At 39.9% G+C, this 23,571-nt stretch overlaps 1 protein-coding gene across 2 annotated transcripts in view; it reads right to left on the reverse strand.

Moving 5' to 3' along the window:
- Blos3 (Biogenesis of lysosome-related organelles complex 1, subunit 3) overlaps positions 1-22,660 on the reverse strand; it is a 41,396-nt gene extending 18,736 nt beyond the window's left edge. Inside the window, exons 1-3 of one of the 2 annotated variants that reach the window (XM_067786565.1) lie at positions 22,520-22,660; positions 21,254-21,572; positions 21,132-21,186 (exon numbers count right to left, since the gene is read on the reverse strand). In XM_067786565.1, the coding sequence (XP_067642666.1) occupies positions 21,132-21,186; positions 21,254-21,310 (112 nt within the window). In that variant the 5' untranslated portion in view covers positions 21,311-21,572; positions 22,520-22,660. Of the gene's footprint in view, positions 1-21,131; positions 21,187-21,253; positions 21,667-22,519 lie in introns of both variants that reach the window. The other variant, XM_067786566.1, reaches the window with a different exon arrangement.
- Between the last annotated feature and the right edge of the window lie 911 nt (positions 22,661-23,571).

Consider the following 23,571-nt stretch of genomic DNA (forward strand, 5'->3'; position numbering starts at 1 on the left):
GTTTAACTTCTACATATCTAAGCTACCTTCACCACCGGAAGGAGTCACAATCGTTTCCTACGCCGATGACTGCACAATAATGGCCACAGGCCCAGGCCAAGAGATCGATGAGCTATGCAATAAAATAAACGGCTATCTCCCTGATCTCTCCAGTTTTTTCGCCTCGCGAAACCTGGCTTTGTCACCGACTAAATCTTCCGCGACCTTATTTACAACATGGACGCCCCAAATGTCGACCATATTGAACATCCACGTCGATGGCACTACGCTACCGACTGTCCTACACCCCAAAATCTTGGGTGTGACGTTTGATCAGGATCTACATTTTGGTGCGTACGCAACCGCAATTGTTCCGAGAATTCAGAGCCGTAATAAAATCCTCAAATCCCTTGCTAGCAGTACCTGGGGAAAAGATAAAGAAACGCTCATGACCACATACAAAGCAATTAGCCAGCCGATTACGTGCTACGCGTCACCCATATGGTCGCCAAGCCTAAAAACTACCCACTGGAAGAAACTACAGGCCTGCCAAAATACTGCTCTCAGAATCGCCACGGGCTGTCTTCTTATGTCCCCAGAACACCATCTGCATAATGAGGCGAGAATACTCCCCATCAAGGAGAGAAATGAGATGCTGACCAAACAGTTTCTGTTGAATACCCAGAAACCTGGGCATCCCAACAGACATCGAAACGAGGGAAAAGCCATGAATGCTATTATGCAGTCGTTGGATGCTGAGCATGGAAATCTTGTTTTGACATGTAAAACTTCAAAAGAAATCATGGAAAAGCTCGGAAGCATTTATTAAAAGAATTCCGATATCCGAGCAATGACTTTATACGAAGAATTTCTTACAGTGAAAATGCGAGATGATGAATCGGTAGCAGGTTATGTAGCTCGAGTTAATCAACTAGCGTCAGAAATCAAACAGCAAAATGAAAAACTATACGATAGATTAAAGATGGCACGTATCATTACTGGTTTAACGTCAAATTTTAATAATTATAAAACAGTGTGGTACAACACTAAAGAAAATCGAACGATTAATGCATTGATGTCATCTTTACAGTTGGAAGAAGAAAATCTAAATCGACTAAATGGAGAAGAAACAGCTGGTGTTAGAGCAGCGTTTTCAGCAAAAACTAAGCCGAAACTATATAATAGAAAAGATTCAAATCCGAAATTAAAAATTGATAATTTGAAGCAAAAAACGAGGTTTAATGCGTGCGGGCAGAAAGGCCATTGGGCTAGAGATAAGGGCTGTCCAAAATATGAAAGAAAATCTACAGGCAAAACCAACAAAGAAGGTGGTGAAATGACATGGTGTTCCGTACAGCAAACAATGGAATTACCAGGTAAGGAATCTGATAGTTGGTACGCCGATTCTGCAGCAAAAAAACATATGACATTTCATCGAGAATGGTTTTCTACGCTACGAAAGCACACAAACGGTAGCAAAGTTAAAGTCGCAAATAATAGTTGCTTACAAATCGAAGCAATAGGAACAATTCTAATCGATGTAAAAGTAGACAATCAATGGAAGCCAGTTCGTCTAGAAAATGTACTGTACGTTCCGGAACTCAGCGAAAATCTGCTATCAACAAGCATGATAACAGATAAAGGTATCACAGTGATAATCGACAAAGACGGTTGAAAATTTGTCGACCAGTTGAACAAAGTTGTTGTCGTAGGAAAACGCAACGAACTGAATCAAATTAAAATGAGTTTTCGATTACATATTGATGAATATGCAAACGTTGCCGCTGTTTCATTGCAGCATTGGCATCGTCGTTTGGGACATGTGCATGCTGACGCTATCAATCAAATGTGTAATAATGGTCTAGTTACTGGTGTCAGTTTGTCTGATAATGAAAGTTTGTTTTGCGAAGATTTCGCATATGGTAAAATGACCAGAGCAACACACAAAACGTCTGTTAAGCGAGCATCAGCAAGAGGCGAATATATACATGTAGACTTGTGCGGCCCGAGTGAAATTAATGGAGTAGGTGGTATTCGCTACTTTATGTTAGTTAAAGATGAAGCCACTAATTTTCGTTTTGTGTTTTTACTAAAGTCAAAAGATGAGGCTTATAGTCATTAGTACCACTTGTTAAAAATATGAATGGTGCACAAATCAAGCATTTTCGATTCGATAATGGAAGAGAATTTATCAATCGAAAAGTATTGACAAACTTATTAAGAAATGAAGGTATTCAGCTTGAAGGCATCGCGCCGTACACTCCCGAACAAAATGGTCGCATCGAACGTGACAATGGTACTGTCCAAGAACGTGCGAGAACGATGCTCATTGCAAGTGGTTTGCTGAAATCACTATGGCCGGAAGCAGTACGCACAGCAACATATTTATTGAATCGCACAACAAACAGCAATTGCGTTGGAAGCACGCCATATGAAAAATGGTTTGATCGCAAACCACATTTGGGTCATGTAAAAATTTTCGGAACCGAATGCTTTGTACAGATTCCGAAACAAACGGGTCGTAAGGAATGGGACCCAAAAGCCAAAAAGGTTTATTTAATTGGTTTCGAGTCCACAAATAATAATTTCCGGTTGTATGATCCATCTAGCGAAAAGGTTTTTATGAGTTGCAACATTCGATTCAACGAGAAGCAACCTGTCAAGTATGTGATTCACAAAGAATCAGAAATTGAAGATAGCGAGGTCAGCAACAATTGTGAAAATAAAGATGAAATCACTTCCCAAGAAGAAAATGTTTTGACAAATGATGAGGAGACGTGTGATGATCATGAATCGCGACAAAACGAGCGATATAATTTTCGACCAAAAGTTAATACACCAAGTCGACTGATCGAATCAGGTTATTCGGCGTTAATTTGTGAACCAATATCATATGAGGAGGCAATTAATTCAAAAGAAGTGCAACAGTGGAAGCATGCGATGGACGAAGAATATGAATCACTTATGCTTGGAAACTAGTTGATGCTCCGAAAGATCAAAAGGTAATTGACAACCGTTGGGTGTTCAAAGTGAAGCAAAACCCAGATAGCACGATAGAACGATTCAAAGCGCGTTGAGTTGTTCGTGGTTTCACACAACAGTATGGTGTGGATTATGAAGAAGCTTTTAGTCCAGTAGTGAAATATACGTCGGTTCGATTAATTTTGGATTTGGCAGCGAGTCACAAAATGTCTGAGCCTAGACAAGAGAAGATGTGCGGTGTTTTTTATATTTATATAATTTTGCATTAAAATAAACGATGGTTTTATTTCAAAAAAATCGGCCGAAAAGCTCCACAATTTAATAATGAAGCTAATTCAGTTCGACACTAAAACAGCTTTTTTTTACGGTGAACTAAAGGAAAAACAACCAGTAGGTTATGAAGACAAGAGTAGGCGCGTATGCAAATTAATCAAAAGCTTATATAAACTTAAGCAAGCTTCGCGATGCTGGAACCAAAAAATCACGTTTTTCATTCGCAAATTCGATTTCACGCCTAGCAGTTCAGATCCATGTGTGTTTGTTCGTAAGAAGGACAATGAAATAACCATTATCGCCATCTATGTGGATGATGGATTGTTAGCAACAAACGAAGAGAGCGAAATTGATGTGATCATTTCATACTTACGACAACATTTTGTAGTAAAAGTATTTGAAGCCAAATATTTTCTCGGGTTCGAAATTGAAAAGTTATCCGATAATTCAATCCATATACACCAAAAAGCATATACCATGAAAGTTTTAAATCGTTTTAACATGATGGATTGTAAAGCAGTATCAGTTTCGATGAACTTCAATCAAAAGCTTAGTGATTTTGTAAACGACAAGCACGAAAAATAATTTCCGTATCGAGAAGCCGTTGGCAGTCTGATGTATTTGGCAATCGGAACAAGACCAGATATCAGTTATGCTAAAGGTGTCGTGAGCCGATATTTGGAGCGACCAACTGCAGCACATATTAATGCTGTACAACGAATCATGAAGTACATAAGGGGCACGTTAAGTACAGGTATCCTTTACAAAAGCGACAGTAAATTTGATTTGGTTGGTTATAGCGATGCAGACTACGCTGGAGACACAGATACTAGAATGTCAACGAGCGGTTATGTCTTCCATATTGGTTCGGGTGTTATTAGTTGGGCGTCAATCAGGCAACAGTCAGTATCAACTTCTTCAACAGAATCGGAGTATGTAGCCGCCTGTCAAGCAGTTAAAGAGCTAGTTTGGTTAAATTTACTTGTGGCCGAGCTGTCGGGGAAAAACGATTTCAAGGTCAAGCTATACGTGGATAATATAAGCGCGATCCGACTAATCAAAAACCCCGTATTCCACAAACGAACGAAGCATATTGATGTCGAATATCACTTCATAAGGGAAAAATTTGAAGAAGGCTATTTCGACTTGGAATATATTTGTACCGAAGAACAAATTGCAGCCATTAAAGCCATTAAATCAGAATCGGCACATACTTTTATGCCAATATATGAATTTAACATTTGATTAACAAGGAGTTTTAAAATATAGCTGAAATTTTATTAGACAATGAGTGGAAGTGTTGAGATATCACTAGCTATCATCCGGTGGCAAAATCCTGAGCCAGATAAATAATTTGCATGTAAATGGTACAACAACCATTTGAGCCAGATAAATCCAGATAGGTCTGGTTCAATTTGTGAGCCAGATAATTTGTTAATTATTTCTTTTTAGGTTGGCAACGCGGCCTTTAGTATACCTACTTTTTCAAAAATAGATGTCGCTGCTTAGCCTTTCGCCGTATGAGTTAAATGAAAAACAGCAGCGGCATCTGCCTATCACATTTCACGTGTGGAAAATTTCACGACATCTGCTTCTCAAGTCTCTCAATGATCCAGAGCATTCCCGTGAGAATTGAGCGTGAGCCGGAGCTGTAAAACTCACTGAAAGACGACAAATGTCAAATACCATTTCAACATTTATGGCAACCCTTTTTTTTAAGTTAGTTCAGTTAGTTGATCCTGTATGTTATGTATGTATATATCGGTCTTTTGTAAAGTACACTTTTTTCTAATAAAAACGAATGAATACTGCAATACTTATTTGGCTAAATTAATTTATGCGACATTGGAAATCCTTGGATTAATTCAACAACTACAACCAAGACGTACGACGTAGGAAACTATGTTGTTATAAGAAACGTTGATACTACTTGCGGAAGTAAAAAAATATTTATTCCCGTATACAAAGATCCATATGTAATACACAAGGTGGTCTGTCATGATAGGTATGTTGTACGGGATATTGATAACTGCCAGCTCACACAGTTGCCTTATGATGGAGTAGTTGAAGCCTACCGAATAAAAGCTGACCTCAATCGCCGGATGGAGATGTAGAGGAATCAGACTAATATTTGTTAGAAATTAAGTTATATTGTATCGAGGTCGATTACAGTGTCAGATTGGCCGAGCTGTAACTGAAAGCAAATAGCGAATTGTATTAGATTAAGAAATGTACGAAAGTGAAGATAGAAAGTAAGTTATAATGTATCAAGGTCAATACAGTGCGAGCTGTAATTCTGAACACAAATAACGAATTGTATCAGATTAGGAAATGTACGACAGTAAAAATAGAAATTAAGATATTATATCGAGGTGGATACAGTTTCAGGTTGGCCGAGTTGTAAGATCATAAATACAACCATGGGAACTAATTACCCTACAAGACGGGGGTAACTAGTTCACCCACACATTCAAAGCTTTTTTCGCTCTCCACTAACACATGTAACATTCCGTACTGTCATCGAAATCATTGTAAATTTTACCAAGTAGCGCAACTAACAGCTGATCGGTGAAAATTCGCACATTCACACGCACAGTTCTCGACTCAGTTTCAAACAAAAACTTTAGATTATTTAACTCAAATTTTGAAGTGAGATAATTCTTACGAATTTATGTATATAGAATATATACGGCGTTTTTGTTGTTATTAAAACAATAGTTTTATTTATATTAAAGCTTTATCATTTTTTTTTTTAACTTTGAAAAAACTCCGAACACCATTCCTTCATTATATGACATTCGACTGCCTAGTCCACTGCCTTCCACTCTATTCGTAACATAATCTCTATTTAAGCTGCCAAACTATATAGTAAACAATGATCGAAATGACAGTGTCATTTTTAATGACAGTTCAGAAATTATTCCGCAAAACCTTGATTTTATTTTGTGTGAATTTTTATTGTTTTATCTCATTTTAAGCTACTATACACTCGTAAGAACTTGCGATTATAAATTAAGGTAATAGTCTAGTTAAGGGATCGACTGCTAATACGCTACCAAAAATATCGAGAGAGGTGTCGAACGACGCGTCTTGATATCAGTATTAATAATCCGAAGGCGGAAAATAAAAATTTTAACGCGTTCAAAAGATATTAACGAAAAACCGAAAAAAGACCCGCGGGTACCTCCGAAACCGGGGGTCGGATCCATGGAATTTTTGCGCAGAACACCTTTCTGCGTTATAAAAAATAACCCCGGGCTACGCCATGCCAAGTCCGGGTGTGTGGTATAACCGTGGCTACCGCCACAGTGATGCACAAATTTTTTTGTGGGTACAACACAACAACAACCACATGGAAATCGCCAACTTCAACTGCAAATATCTCCGGACAGAGATAAAATTTTTCTTTTCCGCCTTCGGATTATTGTTCTAAAGATGGTAGCGTATTAGCAGTCGACCCCTCAACTAGACTATCACCTAAATTAATAAGATAAAAAAGAAGTTCAGAGCCCATTGTATAGATCGCCAGCTCTCTCTTAACCTAGTGTGTTAAGGGATTTGCAAACATCCCTTGACTATAAGAGAAAAAAATCTGTGTGTCTGTTTCACTAATAGACGAGGCTCTGGTGACCCCAAGCTCCTCATGGAACTTGGGGGTAATTCTTTACGATAGCATGACACTGCTAATGCGCGTATTAATCTCGAGAATAATCCGAAGGCGGAGAAGAAAAATTGTATCTCTGTCCGGAGATAGTTGAAGTTGGCGATTTTCATGTGATTGTTGTAATGTTGTTGTACCCTCAAAAAAAATTGTGGACGTAAGTGTTTTGTGCGGATATAGTTTTGGGCCCCAAACCGGTGTTGGACCCACCCAGGGTAATTTTGGTAGAAGTCTAGTTGAGGGGTCGACTGCTAATACGCTACCAAAAATATCGAGAGAGGTGGCAAAAGACGCGCTTTGCACCCAGGATCACGAATCCGAAGGCGGAAATTCAAAATTTTATTTCGTTTCGGAGATATTTGCAAACAAAATCTAACATTTTCATGTGTTTGTTGTTGTTTTGATGATTTTGCAGTACCCACAAGAAAAACTGTGGGTAAAAGTGTTTTGCGCGGATATAGTTTTGGTTTCCAAACCAGTGTTGGACCCACCCCGGGTAATTTTTTATAAGCGCGGCCGAAGGCCGCCAATGCAGAAAGGTGTTATGCGCAAAAATACTATGGATCCCACCACCGGTTTCGGAGCGCTCCGGGGCCATTTTTCGTTTTTTTGGAAATAACTTTTGACAGAAATTAAATTTTGAATTTCCGCTCTCGGATTCGTGGTCCTGGGATCGAAACGCGTCTTTTGACACCTCTCCCAATATTTTGAACGGGGACCAAATACAGGAACAATACTCAAATATTGTGCGAACCAAAGATGTGTAAAGGGTCTTGGTTAAATAAGGATCACCAAATTCTTTAGCCCATCTAATATCTAATATATATTATAAATGGCAAAGTTTGGATGTTTAGATGTTTGTCCAGACGTTTGTCTTTGTGACTCTATCACGCAAGAACGGCTGGACCGATTTGGATGAAATTTTGCCCACATATAGCCAATAGCCTAGAAGGATCTACTAGCTATATTTTTTTGAAAAGGGGGGAGGTCCCCGCCCCCTAGGAACAGTTATAATTTAATTATTGTATTTTTTCGTCTTTGTGACTGAATCACGCCAGAACGGCTACACGGATTTTGATGAAATTTGGGACACAGACAATACTCTACTAGCGAAATTTTTTCGAACATGGAAAGGGGGGTGGTGGTCCCACGCCCCCTCCGAACAATTACTTTTTATAATTTTTTCACATTATAATTTTACCTTTACTGACCTTCACCAATATTACAACTCAATAGGTCAAATAAGTCGAGGGCTTACAAAATGAGCAGTGACACCCTCCGTCCCCCCTCCCCCCTTCTCACCACCTCTGGTGTAAAATCTTTAAATTGTTATAACTCAATATACATTTTCTTCAAAATCAATAGTTTTTGGTATCTGGCACATACAGATCGAGATCTAAACAATTTTGGAAAAACGATCAGTGGTCCTCTCCTTCTCCTCCCGCCATCCACCCTTCTTCAATTGTTTTGATTAGCACGCTTTTATTAGCTTTACCTGTATGTTTCTATGTAACTCTTAGGGTCATATAGAAACCCTTCCGGGATCATTTCTGGATGGTTTTCGGGATCCGTCCGGGATCCCGTCGGGGTCTTTTTGGGACTTTTTCGGGATCATATGGCGTCCCTTCCGCCATCATTTCTGGATGGTTTTCGTGATCCGTCCGGGTCATTTCGGGGCTTTTTCGGGATCATATGGGGTCCCTTTTGGCATCATTTCTGGATGGTTTTCGGGATCCGTCCAGGATCATTTCGGGACTATTAGGGGATCATTTGAAGACCTTTCCGGCATCATTTCTGCATAGTTTCCGGGATCCGTCGGGAATCATTTCGGGACTAATAGGGGATAATTTGAAGACCTTTATTTGTATTTGTATTTCGGTATCCGTCCGCGATCCCGTTGGGATCATTTCGGGACTTTTTCGGAATCATTTGGGGTCCCCTCCGGGATCATTTCTGGATGGTTTTCAGGATTCGTCCGGGATTCCGTCGGGGTTATTTCGGAACTTTTTCTCGACTAATACGGGATCATTTGGGGACCCTTTCGGCATCATTTCTGGATGGTTTTCGGGATCCGTTCGGGATCCCGTCTGTATCATTTCGGACTTTTTCGGGATCATTTGGGGTATTTTCCGACATCATTTCTGTATGGTTTTCGAGATACCTTCGGGATCCCGTCAGGGTCATTGCGAGACTATTAGGAGATCATTTGAGGACCTCTCCGGCATCATTTCTGGATAGTTTTCGGAATCCGTCCGGGATCCCGTCGGGATCATTTCGGAACTTTTTCGGGATCATTTGGGGTATTTTCCGGCATCATTTCTAGATGGTTTTCGGTATCCGTTCGGGATCCCGTCAGGGTCATTTCGGGACTATTCGTGGATCATTTGAGGACCTTTCCGGCATCATTTCTGGATAGTTTTCGGAATCCGTCCGGGATCCCGTCGGGATCATTTCGGAACTTTTTCGGGATCATTTGGGGTATTTTCCGGCATCATTTTTAGATGGTTTTCGGTATCCGTCCGGGATTCCGTCGGGGTAATTTCGGGACTTTTTCGGGATCATTTGGGGTCCCTTCCGGCATCATTTCTGGATGGTTTTCGGGATTCGTCCGGGACCCGTCGGGGTCATTTTAGGACTTTTTCGGGATCATTTGGGGTACCTTCCGGCATGATTTCTAGATGGTTTTCGGGATCCCGTCCGGGTCATTTCGGAACTTTTTCGGGATCATATGGGGTATTTTTCGGCATCATTTCTAGATGGTTTTCGGGATGCGTCCGGGATCACGTCGGGGTGATTTCGGGACTTTTTCTCGACTAATTCGTGATCATTTGGAGACCCTTTCGGCATAATTTCTGTATGGTTTTCGGGATCCGTTCGGAATCCCAGCAGGGTAATTTCGGGACTATTAGGGGATCATTTGGGAACCTTTCCGGCATCATTTCTGGATAGTTTTCGCGATCCGTTCGGAATCCCGTCGGGTCATTTCGGGACTATTTCGGGATCGTTTGCGGTACCTTCCGGCACCATCTCTAGATAGTTTTCGGGATCCCGTCGGGGTCATTTCGTGACTTTTTCGGGATCATTTGGTGTCCCTTCCGGCATAATTTTTGGATGGTTTTCGGGATCCGTCAGGAACTCGTCGGGGCCATTCCTGGACTTTTTCGGGATCATTTTGGGACCCCTCCGGGATAATTTCTGGATGATTTTCAGGATCTGTCCAGGATCCCGTCGGAGTTATTTCGGTACTTTTTCTGGACTATTTCGGAATCATTTTGGGACTATTTCGGGATAATTTCTGAATGATTTTCGGGATTCGTCCAAGATCCCGTCGGAATTTTGTCTGGACTTTTTCTGGACTATTTTGGGATAATTTGCGGCCCCTTTAGATATCAATTCTGGATGGTTTTCGGGATCCGCCCGAGATCCTTTCAGTGTCATTTCGGGACTTTTTCGGGACTATTTCGGAATCATTTTGAGACCCCTCCTTGATATATTCTGCATGATTTTCGGGAGCTGTCCGGGATTCCGTCGGAGTTTTTTCGGGACTCTTTCCGGACTACCTCACAATCTTTTGCGGACCCGTCAGAGAACAATTCTGGATGGTTCTCTGGATCCCGTCAGGTTTATTTCACGAATTTTTCGTGACTATTTCGGAATCATTTTGGGACCCCTCCTGGTTAATTTCTGAATGATTTTCGGGATCTGTCCGGGAATTTTATTATCAACTTGGGACCCTTCCGGGATCATTTTAGGTCTCTTCGCAACCGGTAGTTCAGCACACATGCCTTTTTAAATTATGAGCTTTTATGGCTTTGGATTTTTTTTTTTTTGCTGATAATTATTCGTAATTAAAATTCGGTATGTTTTATCTTCAATCTAACACAGCTTTTTCGTTCTATTTTTGAGTTTTTAAATGAATCCTGTAACGAACTGTTATAACTATAATTACACTTTTGTAATATTTTAACCAACTAAATACCCGAAAAAGCAACACTATTTTCATCTAAAAAATTCTCTTTGGTTTTAACTAATTGTAGTTTCACTCCTTCGTTCTATGAGTAGTAATTCTTTCACCCATCTCATATCAGTTAATTTAATTTAAAAACAAAATGTATTTTTTTTTTATTCGAAAAAAACTGTATTGTACTATTCATGAAAGCGTGCCTTTCAGCTTATCTTCTCATTTAGTTCTTTTTTTTTTACTAAATTACAAAAATAAAATACATTAGGCAAAAATAATTTTTAAACAGATATCTTGACAAGCAGGCTCCTCCTCCTTGCGGACGGGACCGCGGGTAAAAGCTAGTCTTTTAATAAATCCGAGTACACCCGATGCCTTGTTTACAATAGATGAAATATGCATGTTAAAGCTCAACTTCGCATCAAAAAGAACACCTAGGTCACATACTACAGATATACGCTCCAAGGGAGCACCATCTAGCATATAGGATTTTAAAACTGGGTTGACTCTGTGAAATGGCATTAGTTTACATTTGCAGCAGTTCAAAACTAGTAGATTTACTGTACACCATAATTGAAATGAGTCCAAACCGGCCTGAAGTAAATCCAAACGGGAAGAGTCAGAAGATGAATAGATATATAAGACAAACCGATATTTACGTCTGTGGTATTCTTGCCGAGTCCGGTAAGTTTTTTGAAATTCTTACATTTGCCTTTTTTGTGAACAAATGTACCACCGAATGTTTCGGCCAAAAAGACTGTTCAAGAATTTTGTCAAAATATGCATCAGGCACTGATATTTTAAAAGACGAGATGACCCTTTCATACTTAAAATTAAATTTGTAAACACCATAGTGTACAAGTGCAAGTGTGTTGACTTCTTTCTGACAGGCACTCGCTTAAGTGAGCATAACGGGAAAATCTGGGTTGCCATTCTTGTTTTGGTTGAAAACGTCAATTAGGGTTCTGTGCAGAGACGTAAAAGATTGAAACAGGGTTTATGTAGTCACAAAAGTGTTGCTCCTGTTCCACAGCGTTTTAATTTTATATCATGGCGAAAAGTGTTCATTTCAGAGTTATTCATTTTTATTAAAAGTTTAATTTATTACAGAGGGTTTTTAAGAGCAAAAAGCAGAGAAAACGTCAATTCCTTAACTATGAAAAACTGAAAAATGTACACTTATTGAAAACTCATTTGCACACACAATTTACACTTTGAATTTAGTTGTGTTTTTACGCACAAAATTTTGAAACCAAAAACAAAAATTTTCATTTGTCCGAAAAAATAAAGAAAAAACGGCCTATTGTCAAAAAACCCTATCGAAATACAAACTGGCTTGTTTGTTTTTAATGAACTACTTTGTATTTTTCTTGTATTTCGTTAGTTTTTTTAAATATAGTTCACACACTTACACCGGTACTTAAACCTTATTGGCTCCCTCGACAGAAAATATAAGAGAAAAAACATAGAAAATAAAGCAGTGTCATATAGGAGTTTGATTTGTTTGCACTTACAGCACCATTTTATTTTCAGGAGACTTTCACAGCTATAAAAATTAAGGCGGATTTACACAGACGCTTTGGTTGTGTTGCATTAATTAATTCATCTGTCTGGCGAAGTATCAAACAATTTCCATAAATGCTTTGGTTGCGTGCCTACGCTTTGACAACGCCATACGAAAAACAATGAAACGCCATACGTTATATTTGCTTTGAAGCGACCAAAGCTTTTATATAATTTTGCCCTTATGCATTTGTGTAAACAGCCATAGAAGTGAAATTTTTCCATGTTACACGTGTGGCGCTTTATATTTTGACTCTAATTTAAATAAATTTTGCTTTCCGTGTGTTTCCGCATTATTGCAGGCTACAAATCTTCTAGTATTCTTATTTCCGCTGAAATATATGCAACTATTTCATCTGTAAATACTACAAAATTTTATTAAACTATCAAATGCAACTCAGCTTGAAGTACTCTTACGTACCAAAAATGCAACTCTAGACCCGAGATTTGCATCAGGTGAGCGAGGCTGTTTGTAGTTTTGACGTATATTGCTTAGTTGACACACTTGTCTAGGTACACTATGGTAAACACTTATGTCCATTGGGAATGATGACAAAGTGTGTTATCTTATCTGTCAACTGCCTGACAGGCTGTTCAATATGGCTACTTTTCAGCGTTTTGACAGGCTGTTCAATATTGCGGCGCCTATCTTCAGCGGGTGATAGAAAGAGATACATAATGAGACAGCGATAGTCATTTACAAATCAGGTGATCCAATCGCTTTGGAATTTTGACGTTTATGCAGAAGATATCACACTTAGTCATCATTCACAATGCTTATGCCATCTTCCGTCAACGATGCGTGAAGCCGTGATACAAATATCGACCTACGAGGAGGCGGCACAGCAGTCACCTCTCTGTGGGCCTCAGGTTGCACTCCAGTATTAACATCATTAATAATATTATCAGCGTTATCAGCAGACCCAATATTAGCGGAATGAGGCTTATCATTGGTATTTACAGCATAAGAGGTACTTGAGGTGTCGACGGCATCATTATTATTGATGACAATTTGTGATCGGTCGCGGCAATTAGGTGGGGCGAGCATTGCTACAACAACAAAAAGAACGGCATCATTATTAGTATGTGGGACGACAGTATGTACATTATCGGCGGCGGTGAAATTGTTTTAATTAGCGGCACCAGAATTTTCAACAGTAGGCAGCCTGGCGTCACTGCAGATAGCGGACGGTGACAATACATTTGACGAAAAAGAAGGTGGGATAGGCACAGAGAGGGATGTAAGTGTGAGCATAGCCGTTGCATTATCAGCTATATGTAGCTGTGAACCTTCTAGAGGAGTGTTGAGAGGGGGACCCGTACACTGCGAATGCGAGCCAGAAGGCAACGGCGAGAAAGTGCATAGATCCGATGCATATGTAAGCATAGCATCGTTGTTGTGTTTTGGGGGCAAAGTACACGAACTCACTGCAGCTTTGAGCGCACCGATTTCGGCAGCCAACACACCAATGCTATCACGATTGTTCTTATTGTTTATGTTTTTATTTTTAGCACTGCACTTATTTGAACTTGCTTTTTCCTTCGCTTTGTCTTTTTTGCTACTTTTTTCTTCCTCTATGTTAACAGTTTGGTTACAACAAATTAAGTTTTTTATGCCATCTATTTGGGTAGACAAATCCCTGAATTTTACTTCAAAGGCAGTCATTATAGCTTCCAGCCCCAGTTTTTGAGAGGCTAGGACGGAGTCAAATGCCTTCGAAATTTTAACACGCGCATTTAAACACTCCACACACATGTAGCGTATATTATAATTTGATTTTATTAGTTTAACGTCATATTCAGTGATGGCGCCCTCACAGCACGCACGATGGAAGCGCTTTTTACAAAAGCCATTACACGGCACACTTGTATTGTCAGTACGACCAAAACCCTTATCACATTTTCCGCAAAAGTCATCCATGAGTAAGTTGAGGGGGAATATTTTGAATAAAGGTGCCACGATTTTCCAACTTTTTTTTCGAGGGGTGGAGGGGGTCCTAAAAATCACAAAATTATCGTCCGCAACTCTAGGAAACTCTTAGTTTATGAAATATAAGCTTTTTAATTCCCAAATTTAGTAAAATTTCAACTTAAGTCCTGCACTTAAAATTCGGGTCGCACGTGTCGATAGCGATATCAAAAGACGCGTATTTGCGTCAAGATTTAGAATCCGAAGGCAGAAACTATATTTTTTATCACGTTTATTTTTTATCGCGGAAAACCCGTCGATACTATTGTCTTTTTTCTTTGTTGCAATCATTGTTTACTATATAGTTTGGCAGCTTAATTCGAGGTTATGTTGCGAATAGAGTGGAAGGCACTCTCAGGCCGTGAAAATAGGCACTCGAATGGAGTGGAATGAAGGACAGTAGGAAGACCAGAGTTGCATTGGATCAATCATTGTATCAATATTACAGATAAATTTAGAAAATATAATTAAATACTTGAGTATAAGCAAACATTTTCTTTCAATTACTGCAATTAAGGTGTCCTAGATGGTATATATTCCAAAATTATAACATTTTGTCTGTTTAAAAATTTAACTTCAATTTCCCTAAGATTTCCGTAATATGGCCATTAGTGATGTTTGTGTGTGTGTACAAATTGTGAGCGATCAGCTGTTAGTTGCGCTACTTGGTAAAGTTTACAATGGTTGCAATTAAACAAATGAAGGTGGTGAATAGTGTTGCCAGCTCCGCAACAATATCTTTTTATCTTGGTAGAACATTATAAGGTGGTGGCACGTCGACATAAATGCAAACAAACATACACTATCAATGTATTTTGTTTTTGTAATTCTCTGAATAATTTGAAATTAATGTATTTAATTTACCGGAACGCGAGATTTTTAAGTAAATATTAAAATTTTTTATGATAAGAATTTACAAAAAGGGGCGGTAATAGTCTAGTTGAGGGGTCGACTGCTAATACGCTACCAAAAATATCGAGAGAGGTGTCAAACGACGCGTCTTGACATCAGTATTGATGATACGAAGGCGGAAAATAAAAATTTTAACTCGTTCAAAAGACATTAACGAAAAACTGAAAAAAGACCCGCGGGTACCTCCGATACCGGGAGTGGGATCCATAGTATTTTTGCGCAGAACATCTTTCTGCGTTGGCGGCCTTCGGCCGCGCTTATAACAAATAACCCTGGGCTACGCCATGCCAAGTCCGGGTGTGTGGTATAACCGTGGTTACCGCCACGGTGATGCAAAATTTTTTTTGTGGGTACAAACACAACAACAACCACATGAAAATCGCCAACTTCAACTGCAAATATCTCCCGACAGAGATAAAATTTTTCTTTTCCGCCTTCGGATTATTGTTCTCGAGATTAATACGCGTCTTTTGACATTTCTTTATAGAGATTTTTATGCTGATTTCTATTATTTCTATTTTGGTGCAAATGAAAGGTTTGGGGGTAATTCTATGTCAAAAGGCGAAATTATGAATTTTTCAAATCAAAATATCTCCGAAGCTAGTGGATGGATTTCAAAAATTAAAAAATCGAAAAATAACATAAAAAAATACATTTTATCTGATGTATATACATCTTTAAATTTTCTAGCTTTTATTTACCAAAAAATTGAAAAAGCTGGTTTTTGGTGGCCATGCACAGTAATTCTGCGTAGAACACCTTTTTGCATAGGTGGCCTTCGGCCGCGCTTATAAAAAATAACCCTGGGCTACGCCATGCCAAGTCCGGATGTGTGGTATAACCGTGGCTACCGCCACGGTGATGTCCTTCTGCGTAGTACACCCTTCTACGTAGGCGGCCTTCGGCCGCACTTTACAAAAACAACCCTTAGCTGATCTAACACCGGCTACGCCATGCACAGTAATTCTGCGTAGAATACCTTTAAAAAAATTACCCTTAACCGATCCGACACCGGCAACAAGAAAACTAACATAAAAACTCACCTCCAAAGAAACCCGTCAGAGTTTTACAAAATCAAAATACATTGATAGAGTATGTTTGTTTGCATGTATGTCGACGTGCCACCACCTTATAATGTTCTACCAAGATAAAAAGATATTGTTGCGGAGCTCGCAACACTATTCACCACCTTCATTTGTTTTCGTTTGTTTAATTGCAACAACGAAAAAAGCGACAATAGTATCGAAGGGTTTTCCGCGAATAACTTTTAAACGAGATAAAAAATATAGTTTCTGCTTTCGGATTGTGAATCTTGACGCAAATACGCGTCTTTTGATACCGCTATCGACATGTGCGACCCGAATTTTAAGTGCAGGACTTAAGTTGAAATTTTACTAAGTTTGGAAATTAAAAGGCTTATATTTCATATACTAAGAGTTTCCTAGAGATGCGGATTCCATTTTGGTGATTTTTAGGACCCCCTCAACCCCTACTAATCAACAAAAGTTTGAAAATCGTGGCACCTTATATAAAATCCAACCCATGAACGTCTGGTAACCTTTATATAAACTGATGGACAGATGTCTTCACACACAGGTGGCGCAGTAGACCGCTTGGCAAGTGTCAGGTTAGTTAGTAATGGCGCAAAGTGCATTTACTTGTTCTTGCACTAGTTGTTGTTGCATGCAATTAAATTTATAAATGCATTAGTTACTGTTGTTGCACTGCAATTTAATTTTAGATTCACAATTATCCACTTTTACAAGAAATACGCCAGAGAACAAAAAACGTTCATTAACTTCCGATCAATAGAAAGGATATAACCATGTATTTAGCAATTCTCACAATTGTTTGACACTTTAAACAAATTAATTAAATTTTCAAATAGCCGAGCAAAGAAACTTTCGACTTGCTTAGCCAGAGTTGCCAACTTAAGATTAACCGGGTTATGAAACTTTTATGCCGTCTTTCAGTGAGCTTTACAGCTCCGGCTCACGCTCAATTCTCACGGGAATGCTCTGGATCCTTGAGACTTGAGAAGCAGATGTCGTGAAATTTTCGCACACGTGAAATGTGATAGGCAGATGTCGCCGCTGTTTTTGATTTAACTCATACGGCGAAAGGCTAAGCAGCGACATCTATTTTTGAAAAAGTAGGTATATTAAAGGCCGCGTTACCAACCTAAAAAGAATTAACAAATTATCTGGCTCACAAATTGAACCAGACTTCTATCTGGATTTATCTAGCTCAAATCGTCGTTGTTGTATTTACATGCAAAATTATTTATCTGGCTCAGGATTTTGCCAGCGGATGATAGCATTGTTCAGGCTGCCTTAAGTCTACATTTGTAGGAGCCATGCCTGTAAAATGAAGACGATGTTAAAGGAAACATATTTGTATGTTAATTGTTTTGCTTGTACGTGTATGCTACTAAAGTTTTTATTTAAATTTTATTTTAGGTAATAGTCTAGTTGAGGGGTCGACTGCTAATACGCTACCAATCGAGAGAGGTGTCAAACGACGCGTCTTGACATCAGTATTAATAATCCGAAGGCGGAAAATAAAAATTTTAACGCGTTCAAAAGATATTAACGAAAAACCGAAAAAAGATCCGCGGGTACCTCCGAAACCGGGGGTCGGATCCATAGTATTTTTGCGCAGAACACCTTTCTGAGTTGACGGCCTTCGGCCGCGATTATAAAAAATAACCCTGGGCTAAGCCATGCCAAGTCCGGGTGTGTGGTATAACCGTGGCTACCGCCACGGTGATGCACAATTTTTTTGGGGGGTACTAACACAACAACAACCACATGGAAATCGCCAACTTCAAATGCAAATATCTCCGGACAGAGATAAAATTTTTCTTTTCCGCCATCGGATTATTGTTCTCGAGATTAATACGCGTCGTTTGACACCTCTCTCGATATTTTTGGTAGCGTATTAGCAGTCGACCCCTCAACTAGACTATTACCTTATTTTATTTTAAGCACAGTTTTTTAGTGCGAGTTTAAACAACAGGTAAAATTGAGGTCCTTTAACCTTGCCACTTTGGCTATTTAGCTTTAGTTTTACTTTTCATCTTCGTTGAAGCGTCCAAAGTCCGGGATAAACTCGAGTAATCTCAAATAATTCATAATGTGGACAACGTTGTTTTTCGCCGAAAGCATCAAAAGGAGCAGGAAGGATCGATTTAGCGCTGTTTCGATAGTTGTACGTGTTTGTTTCATTCTCCCGTGTGAAGCTTCTACCTTCTCATACTGGTTTTACTGAAGGTTTCTCACGGGAAAACTCTTGAACTGCATTCTGCCTACACGGTCTCTCTGATCCGTCCCTATTACTGTTCTCTTGTTCGATTCCCCTGCCGTTCCATAACGGACCCCGTTGATTTTAGGCTAATTTTGCTTCCCTTATCCGACACATCGCTTGCAGCGCTTTTGCCTGCTCTCGCTTATGACTGTATTCTCCCTCCCTCCATGTTATCAACACAAGTATCGGGAAGATTGAAATAGAGTCGGATATACCCTCTGGCTGTAAATCATCCCTTAGCCAAAGTTATTGATCACTGAGATCCCGCCACCTTCTAATAGGCATAACGGCGTAGATGGAATGCCCTAAAGATCTCAGACACCTAGTCCGGAGCTATGGAGTTTGACTAAGCCATCACACCATCGACAAGGTGCTTACCATACCAAGTGGGAGTGATTGCATTCCTATTATTCCCATTTTTAGCAGGAATCTTAGTCACTGTGAGAAAATGTGTATATTGAATTTCATCACAATACATTTCTTTGAATGAAAGTTATAACAAAAAAAAAACGTGTTAAGATGACACCTCGGACGGATAGGCCGACGGATGCACGTATGTATGTATAACCAATGTCGGTTGACTTAAAAAATAAAAAACGAGTTTCCCCCACAACCAGCTCATACGGCCGCTCCAACCCTGGGTCTCCGTAGCAGGGTATTTTTAGCTCTTTCTAACACCAGCACACGAGTAGGTCAGGGAAATAGACTCTAAGTCCTTATCACCTTGTGCACCGTTTCCCAGCACAGAATATATATGCTTGCAACGCCTACCCAATGCAGTTCCTTTCTTGGACGGTGCCACTTCCCTAGATGTTCTAGTCTCAGCGACGGTAACCCCCCGACGGGTTTCATCGCGCTATTTTTTAGGCCGCAAACCCAACTAGGGTACTCCGATGCTTGCCCAAGGGCGCCAACAGCACTTGCGACCTAACCTCCCTCAATCCAGGCGCAGCCACCCGTCACGGACGACGTCTTTGTCCTTCACCCACGGACGATCCAGAGCAAGCGGAGGAAATACTTTGGAGATTCTTGGAATTATTAAACTTGCAATAATAATCACAAATAAAATAAAACTGTTGAACTTAAAATTGTTTCAGATGAATGCATGTCTGTGCCAGTTATTTTGGGACGTAATTTTTTACGCCTGTTTAATATAAAATTGGTTAAGGTTGAGTCCGAACAATCGAGAAAAATGCAATCTAATGTGAACCGTATTCTGATAAAATAATCAATTTTGTAAGTTAAGTTAGGTAATAAAAATTAATCTGAAAAATTTCCAAATTATAAAAATTTGAATACTAAAATACCAGATGTTTTCGGTATTAAATATATTTTGCCAGTTTGCGGCTGATGTCCTATTCCATTGTAATCTCGACGACTCTCTTACAAAAAGAAAATATTATTTGGGATAGTATGTAGGTCCTGATCAAACGTCACACCCAGGATTTTGGGGTGTAGGACAGTCGGTAGCGTAGTGCCATCGACGCGGATGTTCAAAATGGTCGACATCTGGGACGTACATGTTGTAAATAAGGTCTCGGATGATTTAGTCGGTGATAATGCCCGGTTTAGCAAGGTGAAACAACTGAAGAGGACAGGGAGGTAGCCGTGATTTAAACCGCAATTTATCTGGGTGCTAATGGCATTTAGCGCGGTGGTTGTGCTATGAAGTTTTCTAGACAGGCTAGTTGAAAATTTGCTTTGAAGTTGGGGAGCAAAATGGCTTCAAGCGTCTTGGCTACTGGCGATAGGAGAGATATCGGGCGATATGACTCTCCTATGTTAGCTCGTTTCCCAGGCTTTAGGAGCGGGACCACCTTGGCCATTTTCCATTTTTCGGGTATGACAAAGGTGGAAAGAGACAGGTTGAAGACATGTGCTAATTGCCGTCGCGGAGGCCAGAACATCTAGGAAAGTGGCACCGTCCAAGGCAGGAGCTGTATTGGGCGGATGTCGAAAACATATATATTCTGTGCTGACAAACGGTGCAAAAGGAGGTAGGGACTAAGAATCTGTTTCCCTGACCTACACGATTGCTGCCGGAAAAGAGGGGAGGGGGGAGGAGACGGGACGACCTTGTGCGTGAACAGCAAGGAGCCACAAAGGATTTATAAAAGTTACGTGGACGTCGGGTTTTGGGATCTAGCCCAGAACAACCTGTCCGAGACACAATGACAAGGGTATGACCGTCCTAAAAGGATTCTTTTCCGGCAGACGGAGCAAAACTATTTACAGTACCGGGGTCAGGAGACGGACCCGGATTGGATTCGATACTTTCCCGGAGCAAGAGAATATGGAGCAGTCCCGCTGCTGGGAGGATGACTATTTGTGGGAGGGACGTAACAAATTAAATGGGGTTACACTGAAATAACAGTCCTTGGTCTGGAAAAATGCCGAGTCGCTCCGGTACACAGAACCGGCTGCCTTGGCAAGCGTGCCAAAAATGAGCTGTTTATCGGGCCAATAGGAATCATATAAGGGTTGGTCTATTATGCGTTAAGCAACACCATGTATAAAAACTTTACCTTCATCAGACTCAGTAGCTTCGCCTGGGATTTCAGATGCGAATATATTTGCTCCCTATTAAAATAAAAGTAAACACAATTTTTGAAAGCGTTATGGTTTATATTCTGTGTACCGATCTTACTTTCAAATGGCTTTCGTCGTCCGATTCGGAAGCTTCTCCTCGTACTAGCTCCGTCATTTGTGTTAATTTTGTATATTACAAAACCAAGTGTTACACAAGATTTGGGCCGTACCGTTCTGAGCTTGATCAATAAACCGGGTCTTTCTACTGAACTCAATCTTCGAAGTTGGTTCTAATTACTCTTATTTTTATGAACACTCTGCTCATGCGGACCTAATAGTTCGCTTTGATCATATACATATGTGGATAGTCTCCACTTAGAGTGCTACCAGTAACTCAACAGTTAGCCTCGGTAACGTTTTACAAGACGGTGCACCACCTAATTTGTAACAAAAATTTTCAAAGGTGGTATCAAATGACGCGTCTCGACCTCCGTTTTTAGAGTCCAAAAGCGAAAATTTAAGTTTTAATTTCTGTCAAATAAGCAAAAAATCGGATCAAATTTTCATGTGGTCGTTTTTTTGCCAGATTTGTTGTGCACACACACACATACTAATGCAGAAAGGTGTTCTGCGCGCATTGAGTTTTGATCCCCAAACCGGTGTCGGACCCACCCAGGGTTATTTTTTAAATCACTGCTAAAGGCCGCCAACGTAGAAAGGTGTTCTGTGCAAAAAAAGTATGGATCAGGCCCTATATTTCGGACCCTCTCGGCACATTTTACGGTTGTTTGTGAATAACTTTCGACAGAAGTAAAATTTTTGATTTCCGCTTTCGGATTCGCAAAACGGAGGCCTCAAATCTTTGGCGGTAATAGGCTATTTGAGGGGTGGACTGCTAATACGCTACCAAAAATATCGAAAGAGGTGTCAAACGACGCATCTTGACATCACTATTAATAATCCCAAGGCGGAAAATAAAAATTTTAACTCGTTCAAAAGATATTAACGAAAAACCGAAAAAAGACCCTCGGGTACCTTCGAAATCGGGGGGGGATCCATAGTATTTTTTCGCAGAACACCTTTCTGCGTTGGCGGCCTTCGGCCGCGCTTATAAAAAATAACCCTGGGCTATGCCATGCCAAGTCCGGGTGTGTGGTATAACCGTAGCTTCCGCCACGGTGATGGACAATTTTTTTTGTGGGTATGAACACAACAACAACCACATGGAAATCGCCAACTTCAACTGCAAATATCTCCGGACAGAGATAAAAATTTTCTTTTCCGCCATCGGTTTATTGTTCTCGAGATTAATACGCGTCTTTTGACACTTCTTTCGATATTTTTTGACGCGTATTGGCAGTCGACCCCTTAACTAGACTTTTACCTCTTTGGCTTATTTTTTATAGTTTGATTTCTGAATGGCTAGCTCAAGAGCTTTAAAACGCCAATTGTCCTCCTTATAAGGCTGAGTAACACAGCACTGTGCTGTGTTATTGTGTTAACACTCAGTAATGTGCGGCACGCACACGCACACTTATCGATTAATTTATAACACAGTGGCACACTCGATGGCACAAAGCTGACTGTTTCTATAGCACAGATAATGACACTCAGATCGTAAGTGCACATTCATACATACATTGTCCATTGTGATTGTGTTTTGCTTGTGTGTTGATTGTACTCATAATCTTGCCTGTGTATAACGTTTAAAAGATGTGGGCACAAAATGTGTACTCTAAGTTGAAATGTTCAATTTAAACCAGGCATGCTTAACCAACGAACCGAAATCATTTCGTTACGATAATCAACGTTAATAAACGAAACGAAATGACTTTGGGGCATATTCATAGTCGAAATAAAATAGGTTTTAAATTTAGTTCCAGCTTTTTTGGTAGATAGCTCATAGAAAATTATGTCAAAAAGCTGCAACTAAATTTAAAACCTATTTTGTTTTGACTATGATTATGCGCCTTTGTTTCGTTTATTAACGTTAATTATCGTAACGAAATGATATCGGTTCGTTGGTTAGCACGCCTGATTTAAACAAAAGTAGTGGTTATATAACGTAGATTCCCTTAACATGGGAGTATGAAAAAAGATAAATGTTGCCATGATTTACTTTTCTAAATGGCGTCAAAGGTTGAGTTAGAGGTAAAGCGCCAATACACGACACGAACATTTCCGCGAACATTCCGCAATCTTGTTCGCTGCTTGGCCATACACCATACGAACTTTTGGCCGAACATTAGTTCTCTTTCAGACAGCGATGAATACGGACAACAATTGTGCTGCAACAATATTGCTCGCTGTGGCAATTAAGCGTAAAAAAAAATTATACATTTCAATAAATTCGCTCAGAAATTTTTTATTGTCCATTTTACTTTTCCGCGCACGTCTGTTCCGTTCAGAAATTACTACGATTATGAGCTATTTCGC

The sequence above is a fragment of the Eurosta solidaginis genome, chromosome 5, assembly GCF_040869045.1.
Source record: "Eurosta solidaginis isolate ZX-2024a chromosome 5, ASM4086904v1, whole genome shotgun sequence".
NCBI classification, from domain to species: Eukaryota; Metazoa; Arthropoda; class Insecta; order Diptera; family Tephritidae; genus Eurosta; species Eurosta solidaginis.